Here is a 9,850-nt window from a genome sequence, read left to right on the forward strand (position 1 = left end):
TTTCTTTCTTCTGATTGCTTCATGGATTCAGATAATTTCTACAGTATTGCTCTAGAATTCACAATTTCATGTAATTTGGGTCTTGATACCAAATACTGCCACAAAACTGTGATTGTTGCCATTCAGGGAATGATTATTGCGCAGTGGATGTGGGCTGGGGGTTGGGCACTGTGGGGGCACTTGCCTGGGGCTCCTGAGGCCTGGGCTTCCATCACCCCCACCTCCAAAAACCAAAAGAAAATAGGCAGTGGAGTGGAGGTTAAAACAGAAATTCTAACCTTGCCTCATATTTTTCTTCTTCTTTGAAATGCAGTCAACAAGCACAAGCCCTGGCTGGAGCCCACGTACCACGGAATCGTGACTGAGAACGACAACACAGTCCTGCTCGACCCTCCCCTGATCGCGCTGGATAAGGACGCCCCTCTGCGCTTTGCAGGTATGGTGGCCGGTGTGTTGTGGCCAGGTGGAGAGCGGCCTCTGCTGTCGCCAGCCACTTGTTCGCCATTCGAGTGCTGGGGCTCCTCTGACAGTGCCGTGATCCCGATGGCTGCTTGTGCTCCTTGGTGCCCCAGTTTTCCTTTAACTGTAGGTTGGAGGACACCCACCTGTTCTGGTAGTTGAAAAGCAGATGTTTCATGTAATTGTCTGCTGTAGCTCAGTTAAACTGACTGAAGTTGTCTCACTGTGGCTAGGTTGGTAACATCTGCACTAGCAGGTCTCAGACCTGGAGTGCATGTGAGACCAGGTGTGCCCAAATGGCGCTCACATGAGATTGACTGCTTCCTCATCTGCTCCCCGAGGCCCTGGGTGTCAAGGATCTAGGGACTCTGACACCTCACTTCTGTGATCTGCAGAGATATCCTTGAAAAAGCTGAGTTCTCTATGGAGAAATACTTTTGCATAGATTACAGCACCCTCCCCGCCACTGCCCCGTATTAGGTTTTAAACCCAGGACCTTTGTACTGAACTGCATCCCCAGCCCTTTTTTCATTTTTAAATTTGGGACAGGGTCTTGCTAAGTTCCTGCCTTAGCTTTTCGAGTAACTGGGATTGCAGACATGTGGCACAGCACCCAGCCAGACACAGATCACATTTTAATGAAGTTACTCGAGTTAAGAACGTATTAAAAGTGAGCTGTTGTTGTGGCATGTGCCTATCATCCCAGCCACTTGGGAGGCTGAGGCAGGAACTTTGCAAGTTTGAGGCCAGCCGGGACAACTTACTGAACTCTTGTCTCAAAATAGAAAGAGCTGGGGTTTGGCTCAGGCACAGAGTGCTTCCTTCACGTGCACGGGCCCCAGGTGGGAGCCTCAATTTGAGGGAGGACAGAACAAAGGGTGATAGCCTGTGTCTGTGGGAATGGATGGCTGGGGTAGCTTTGGAGATGATCGTCATGGGACAACTCTCTGCTGCTGGCATTTTAGGGCCCTTTCTCCATCAGCGCTGCCCTTGGGTCACATCAGCTGTGGTAAACTCATTACCCGGAAGTAGGACATGGTGCTGCTGCACTGTTTCTGGGCCTCAGGGTAAGCATAGACTTTATAGAACTAGTTTTATTCATTGAGTTTATTGGTACGTTTAGGTATACACACTATGATGATATTCATCATTGGGAACTCGTACCTGTACTTGATGCATCTTGGTTCCTCTTTCCCCCATTCTCCCACCCTCTCTTCAACCCCTCCATCCCTCCCTATTTACACAGACTTTGATTCTGTTTTTTCTTTTCTTGTATTTTTTTTTTCCCTCACCCCTCCTTCCCCTCCTCCTTCCCCTTTGGACTTTTTCTTCCTAGTTCACATTACTGTACATTTTGATCTTCATTTACACTTTCAGTTTCTCACACCAGAAAAAGTATTCAGTATTTACACGTGTGTCATATTTACTTCACTTAAGAGTATAGCCTCAATGTGCATCTATTTAGTTTATCATTTTTTATGGCTGATTAATACTCCATTTTATAAAAAAGCCACATCTTTATCCAGTCACCAGCAGAACTAGTTTTTTTTGGGGCGGTACTGGGGATTGAATTCAGGTCTTTGTGCTTGTGGGGCAGGCAGGCAGCAGAACCACTGAGCTAAATCCCTGGCCCAGAACTAGTTTTCGAAAAAAGTTTTCACATGACTTTTTCCAGATCAAAATTTCTCTTAATTAATGAATGTTCTTTTTGCCTGGGAACAGATAAAAACAATTGGATGAACTTGTATAAAATGTGTCATCGAGTGGAGTGCAGTACTACACATCTATAATCCCAGCATTCTGGGAAGCTGAGGCAGGGGGATCCAAAATTCAAGCCCAGCCCGGGCAATTTGACAAGACCCTATGTATTAGTCATTTTCCCATTTTCTGACCTCTGCAAAACTTGAAGATTTATTTTGTTTCGTGGCTTCAGCCCATGGTTGGCTGGCTTCACGACAGAAACAATGCAGAAAAGCTGCTGAAACTATGGCAGCCAGGAAGCAGGAGAGGAGGCTCCGGGCCTGCGCCTGGCCTTCCCTCACCAGTGGGTTATCACCCATGAGCATGTGCCCTGCCTCTGAACACTGGGAGACATTTGGGAGGCATTTTATATCTAACCCATCATTCTCTGTCTCAAAATAAAAAATCAGAAGGATTGAAGATGTATCTCAGTGTGAAGGCCCTGGATTCCAGCCTCAACTGAAAAACAGCAACAAAACAAAAATAAAACCAAGATCAAGCCAAACCAAACAAAACCTCTATATCATATGTTCAATTTCCTATTGTAAATTGAGGGCAGTGAGTGTGGGGCTGCTGCTGAAGAAGTATTTAAAAGTAAATCCATATTTCATTCTGTTCAAGTGTACATCCCATTTCAGAAACATAACCTACCAGCCAGCTTGTGCTGAGTCTGAAGTGGGGACAGCTTCCAGGGGGCTGTGCTTGTTCGCTGGGTGTCAAGAGTGGATTCAGGACCAGGACAGTAGAGAAAGCACTCTGTACAACGAACACAGTGTTTGTCTAGTTGTCTAGGTGATTTCTGTGTTGCTGTTTCCCTTAAATATTAAAATCATTTATAGCTTTCCTTGTTGGTCTGATTACCTAGATTATTTTTCAGTACTAGGGATTGAACGGAGAGTCTTCACACTGGGCTACATCTCCAGCCCTTTAATTTTTTTGAGACAGGATCTTCCTAAGTTACTAAGGCAGGTCTGTTCCCACTGTCCCAGATCAGCTGTGGTGCTACAGGATTGGCTGAACAGCATGGTAGGAGTGGAGTCCAGAAGAGAGTTCGGAGGGCTGTTTTCTTTGGAGTCTGCTGAGAACCTCCTTAGAAGGTCTGGAGCTCTTTTCCCCCTGCCTTGGTGCTTCCGTGACTCACAGGTCTTGGTAGCCTGGGCCCGCTGGCATGCCACTGTCCGCGGTAGCTTGTTCGTCAGGTGCAGCCAGGCCGACAGTGTGTTTGTAGCAGGGTTGGATGGACCAGATTCACTCATGAAAGGCTGCCATTTTTTTGTTGTAGTTTTTTTGGATGTTTGAGACAGAGTCTCACTTTGTAGTCCAGGCTATCTTCAAACTCAGGGTGATCCTCCTGCCTCAGCTTCCCAAGTGCTGGGATTACAGACATATGCCACCAAGCCTGGCAAGATTGCTATTTTTCTATGTTGAAAATACAAGGATTTGTTACTGTTGGTATTAAATGGTTTAATTTAAGACATTGCATTTTCCACTTGTAACATATGCTTATACAGTGTAATGTTACTTCCTGTCCCAGGGCAGGTTGCATATTCAAGTATTGAGGTGCCTGGTACTTTCTGTAGCAGTTCACCTTTAAAACTGTCATAGAGTTTGCTACAAACTTGGGTCCTTGAGTGTTTTGCTGTGTGGAACAGTGCCCCATCCATTTTGGAGTGGACAATATGGAATAACCCCAGCCATGGCCAGAGCCTGTGAGTGGTGGTGTTCAGCCCCACGCTGGTGGCTGCTGCCTGGGAGGCGGTCGTTTGTTTCTGGAGCTATTGCTTTCCTACATATTGGGGATCCACAGCCATCAGATGCTGGGTAACTGTGCTGGACCTGCTGGAGCCTATGGAAAGCATAGAAATTGGTCTCTGTCCCCAAGCCCTGGTGTTCCAGGTGGGAAGGTGACACCAGCACTGCAGATCATGGACCAGGGAGGGTAGGGGGTTTATGTTTTACAGCCCAGGGCTAGAGGCATCGAGGTTGGGGTGCAGACGAGTGAGTAATTTAGAAGGTGGGGAGGAGCCGGGCTCCCCCAGAGCTGCTGAGTCAGGAGCGCCGGGCATGAAAACTGCATTGTTTTTGCAGTGCTGGGGATGGAACTCCCATGTCAGGCGAGCACTCACCAGTGAGCTGCACCCCAGCCTGCAGGCAAGGTTTTAGGTCCATTTCGAAGCAGGACAGCGGTGTGGGGTCTGCACTGGGTTGGAAGGGACAGGGCGGAAAGGACATCATATGTGAGCCATGATCCCAAGTCTTCCCTTGCCAAGGTGGAAGGCTGCAGGAAGAAGGCTGAGTCTAGATAGCGGGGGCGGAGGTGTCCCTGTGTGTGCAGGGGGATGGGCTGTGAGCCCTGTGAGGCTGTGACGCGCCGTGGAGGCGGTGGATGTCTATGACCCCTTCAGCACTGACAGATGAGCTCTGACAGACGAGAGCATTGCTATGCCCCTGCTCTGCCCTGAGGAGGAGGATCACGATTGAGTGTCAGAGGCAGAGAGCTGCTCACCGTGCAAGTGCCCAGGAATCACTGAATGCTGGTGGAATGTGGTACTAGCATAGTTCTGTGAAGCGATACCTCTGTTAGTGTTACCTACTGAAGTATTGGATGCAATGCATGTCTGGGACTTGCTTTAAAATACTTCAAGAGGGCTGGGGATTTAGCTCAGGGGTTCTGGCACCTGCCTCACAAGCGCAAGGTCCCAAGTTCAATCCCTGGTACCAAAAACAAACAAACAAACAAACAAAAAACAAACTTCAAGTGTCCAGGCATGGTAGTGTGCACCTATATTCCCAGCATCCTGGGAGACTGGAGGGTGGTAAGTTCAAGCCCAACCTGGCAACTTGGTGAGATCCTGTCTCAGGATAAAAAAGAAAAAGGCTGCTATGGCGCTCAGCACAGAGGCCCTGGTTCATCCCTGGTACCACCACTACCACCACCAAAAAAATCCCAGCCATGCAACCTGCAAGCCAGAGGTGAAACTGGCAGGATGAATGACAGCTTCTGAGCTCCATGCTTCACCTTTTCCCGTCTGTGCCCCAGTTCCACCAACAGCCCAGTCAGCTGAACCAAGAGGCTTGGCCCACCTTCCCTCCCTTCCAGCTGTTCTGAAGTGCTGTCCTCAGGTAAGTCTCAAGGGCTTCCCGGACAGCACCTCGAGCAGCCCCTCCCCTGCTCATCTTCAGTACTTGCCTGGCCTTGCTCCTTGCAGCTAGAGCTGGGCTTTGAAGGAACAGATTGGGCCTTGGGGCAGTGGTGTAGAAGGTTCTGTGGCCCGGCAGTGACTGCGGTCCAGGCTGCTCTGTGCATCAAGCTGTCCCTGTGAGGCCATGTTTAAGCCATTTAGGCAGAGTCCCTGCCTGGCCAGCAGTGCAGTAAGCCCAGCCGACCTGAGGCCACAGGCCCTGTGGACCCCTGGAAGGAGAATCCTCATGGGTACACTCAGTGGTGACTTGAAAGGACGCTGTTTTAAGCTGTTTGCTGTTCTCCTTATAAATGGATCAAATCCAGTCTTTGGAGAGCAGCTGGCTTTCAAGTCATTTATGATCTTGTTTGCTAAGCACACCTTTGAGACATGTTCCAGGATCCTGACACCCACGCTCTGTAGTGCAGACCCTGGTGCAGAGCTAGAACGCGAATCCCGCCCTCGCTCTATGCTGCTGTCCCTCTTGTCCAAGCTTAGTGAAAGGTGGCTTTGGGTTGGGTTCCCGCCTGGCAGCCTTGGCTTTGCTTGAAGGGTTCCTCCCAGCTCTGCCCACTTCTCCAGTGCCTGCCACACGCAGGACGGGCCTCAGCATCTCCTGCCGCATTGCTCAGCGATGGACCGATCCTCTCAGGGACACAGTCGCCTGTCTCTGCTGAGCCTTCCTGCTACTTCTTACTCCCAGGGAGGAGAAGCTCCAGCTCTTGCAGCCCAGAGTTCCCATCTCTGCGGCCCCCAGCGGCACAGGCCTCCTCATGGAGCCTCAGCCTTTGCCCTGGCTGCTCCTGCTGTCTGAAATTGTAACCAGATAGTCATGTGGCTGCTCCCTTCATTTCTTCACTCTCCGCTCAGACATCATTTTGTCTGAGATGGAAACACCCAGTGCATCCTTCACTCTACATCTTTCCTCCCCTCCTCCCAGCCTGATTTCTGGAAAGAAAGATGTGGTGAGTTTATAAGAGCTGGCGAATGGTCTCATCCCTCCTGAGCCTCTCTCAGCAAGTCAGTGTCAAGGGCTTTATTGCCTAATGTGGTGGGGAGGCCCAGGAGTTTGGAACCAGCCTGAACAACATAGCAAGACCCTGATTTCTCAAAAACAAAAAGCCAAAAAACTCATCTAGGACATTGCTCGAGTGGGTTGTCTTTACCCCAGTTCAGCAGCAGCTGGGTCTGTGCCTTTACTCAGGCCACTGCTTATGACAGTGTCTTCTTCGACCATGCTTTCCAGAGCCCAGCACCCAGGTCAGGAAGCACACTGCAGCACAATCAGTGCAGCAGCTCAGAGGACGAGGGGCTGCCCCATGCGGAACTCCAGGGTATCTCGTGATGCTGATGTACACTGCAGGGGCAGTGAGTCAGCACATCCAGGCCGCCCAGGCCAGCGGCTCCTCTGTGGTGCCTGGGGCTTCTGCTCTAGGAGTCTCTAGGGCAAGGAGCAGTGAGCTTCTCCCTAAAGGGTCTGAAGGGAGGGTGGGTAGGCTTTGCAGTCCAGAGGCCTTTTGCAGCTCTGCAGGTCTGCCCTGGTTCTGAGAACACAGACAGAGATCATTTCTACAGGACAGCATATCTGGGGCCCAATAAAAAATTGATGGGAGACTGATACTTGAATTTTCAGTGTACATTTTTCATGCAATATGTTGTAGTGGGAATTGAACCCAGGGCTTTGACCCTGAGCTGTATCTCAACCCTTTTTATTTTGGGACACGGTCTCAGTAAGTCATTAAGTTGCCCAGCCTGAGTTAAAAGTTGTGATTCTCCTTCCTCAACCTCCCAGAGTGCTGGGATCACAGGTGTGCACCATTGTGCCCGCCTGAAATACTACTTAAAAAGATAAAAACCAGTCCTAGCATCTGGGCCATTCCAAACCAGGAACGGGCTGAGTTTGGCCCAGAACCCACTGTCTGCACAGCCTGCCTGTGAGCAGAAACAGCTGTTGTAGTGGGTGGTGGGGAGCTGTGTATCTGTGTTCAGGCTGCTTCACCAGCCAGGTTGGTGACATGCAGCTGTCGAGCACTCAGAATGGGGAACTGAATATTTAGTATTTCATTTCGCATGAGTTTGAGTTTAAAAGTGAACAGCTGTATGTAACTGGTGGCTGCCACCTTGAGCAACATAGATGTAGGATCTCTTGTTCATGTCCAGCAGGAAACAGGACAGAAATAGCTGCCATGGTATTGTTCATCAATAGCAGAAAACTTTTAATTACAGCATATTCACACAGTGGAAAATGATGATAGTAAGCCAGGTGTGGTGGTGCACACCTGTAGTCCCAGAACTTGGGAGGCTGAAGTGAAAGGATTGCTTTGAGCTTGAGGCCATTCTGGGCTACCTAGTGAGACCCTGTTTCAAAAAACAAAAACAAAAACAAAACAAAATGAATGAATGAACAAATGAATGAATAAATGAAAGGTGGTGGTAATAGCAAACATTTGTCAAATTCTTCCACTGTGCCAGGCAAGGTTTTAAGCTTGCTGCATGTTTTAACTCATGGGATTCTTTTGCCCTGCCCCTGCTACCAGGGATCAAACCTAGGACTTTGTGCTTGCCAGGCAGGCATGGAGCCACTGAGCTACATCCCCGGTCCCCAAGCTCATGGGATTCTTACCAGCAGGTAGTAGTGGAAGGAATAAACCATAGCTGCATATAGCAGCCAGGGTGATGCACCTGAAGATCTCAAGGTTGTGTAAAAAGCAAGTCGCAAAAACTGCATGTCACAAATACTGTGTGTCACCTGGTACCATTTTTAAAACCTTGAAATCATATAAAATGAAACAACACTGTTCAGGGGAAATAAATGGCAAAATCTTTCAAAAAGCAAGGGAATTCAAGGAGTGCTGCTTTGGAGAAGGCCACGCCCACCTGTTCTGTTCTCTGCCAGGGACCGGTGTGGCCACAGGGCCTGTGCTGCCCCAGGGAGGTGTTCTTAGAGGGTGAAGCCATGGTCAGCGTAGGGTCCCTGCAGCTGGTTTTGAGCTCCTTCCATTCACATTAAGCAGATGTTTATTAGCAGAGGGTCCATACTTGTTCCTTTGGTTGGGTGTTTTTTATTAGAAACCATCGGTATCGGTAAGAACAAAGGGTTAAAACCTTTTTCTCCAAATGTTTGCTTCTCTGAATCTAATGTGTTGCCAGAATCTAGCTGAGAAGACCCAGCTTGAAAATGAAAACACAGTTCACTTTGGTCATCCAAGTATTGGAAAAGAAAAACCCTTGACATCTGAGGCTGTTAGGAAACCTCACAGCACCATCTCATCCCTAAATTAGTGTCATTTAAAAATTATGCAGTAGCTCATGGTAAGTGGTATTCAAAGTGACGTTTTGCTCCCGAGGCTCCAGTTTGGCTATAGGAATTTTGATAGGTGGCTACTGTGTGTGTTGTTAAATTATATGCCAAGCTTTTCTGTATAATATGTGCATCTTTGACTTTATTTCCTGTGTTCCATCTCCACTCTTTCCTGAATTACTGACATGGGTTTATCTTTTCTCCCTTTAGAGAGTTATGAGGTGACAGTCACCAAAGAAGGTGATCAAGGGTTCTTTGTCTCCTTCTTATGAATATTAACCCACTAACTTTGTTGATAAAATTGGGAATCAGCTCTTAAACAGAAGCAACTGTCATGCTCCTTTGCCCCTATTTATTCTCCTGCTTTGTTTCTATTTTAAAATGTATTGATGGAGGGTATATGGAATCAGACCCTTGGTTAGAAATATCTGGAAATCAGACATCCATTTGAACTACACGGACAATACCATACATTTTCGTTTAATTGAACTTCAGAGATCTGTTTCATAACAATTTTCTGTTTGTTGGAGTTGTGGAAGAGTTCAGTCTGATTTGTATGTGAAATAATGTTTGTGAAGTTTCATTTATGCATCAAATCATTTATGATTGTTCGTGGGCAAGAATGGAAACATGGATTTCAAACTTAGAATTTGAAGCCAGTTCAGCTGTAGTGCAGTTCTCAAGCTGGTGTCTTTCAGGGTTGATAGGATAAAGTCCCCCCAAAAAGGGTAGCAAATCCCTCCCCATGACAGAACGGGGTAACAGCTGTTGAAATGGATGCCTGAAAGTTGGTATTTCTACCTCTCGTTTAGCAGTTTGTTTTGATTCCCTAATTTTAGCCAGGCTCATTGCACAGGAAGACTTGATTCTTTGGATTTTTTCTTGACAGAATTTCTGTAATTGCAGTGCTGGTCCTATATCTCACGCTTCTTCCTCTCTCCACACTTAACTGTGTTTTATCCTCTCCCTGGTCCAAATCCAAAGAGCTGCCCGACCCTCGGCCCTCGGGTGGCCGGGGCAGCCCTGGTGTGTTTCGGCCTTGGCTGTCCTTTTGCCCTCGAGCCCTCTAAGTGCTCCTGTGGAATGCCTGTCTGTGTTCTCTCTCTCTCTCTCTCTCTCTCTCTCTCTCTCTCTCTCTCTCTCTCCTCTTGTATTCCTGTGAGTGGGT

The 9,850-nt window shown here is 48.1% G+C and overlaps 1 protein-coding gene across 5 annotated transcripts in view; it reads left to right on the forward strand.

Annotated features, from left to right (window-relative positions):
• LOC104864848 (beta-catenin-interacting protein 1) overlaps nt 1–9,850 on the forward strand; it is a 100,059-nt gene that overhangs the window by 69,585 nt on the left and 20,624 nt on the right. For 3 of the 5 annotated variants that reach the window (XM_010628066.3, XM_010628069.1, XM_010628071.1), the window contains 2 exons: nt 314–436; nt 8,893–8,922. In XM_010628066.3, coding sequence (XP_010626368.1) covers nt 314–436; nt 8,893–8,922 — 153 coding nt within the window. The remainder of the gene's footprint in view (nt 1–313; nt 437–8,892; nt 8,923–9,850) is intronic. The other 2 variants (XM_010628067.1, XM_010628070.1) reach the window with 1 other exon arrangement.

This window comes from Fukomys damarensis, unplaced genomic scaffold (genome assembly GCF_012274545.1).
Source record: "Fukomys damarensis isolate Sample0158 unplaced genomic scaffold, DMR_v1.0_HiC HiC_scaffold_23, whole genome shotgun sequence".
In the NCBI taxonomy this organism is placed as follows: Eukaryota; Metazoa; Chordata; class Mammalia; order Rodentia; family Bathyergidae; genus Fukomys; species Fukomys damarensis.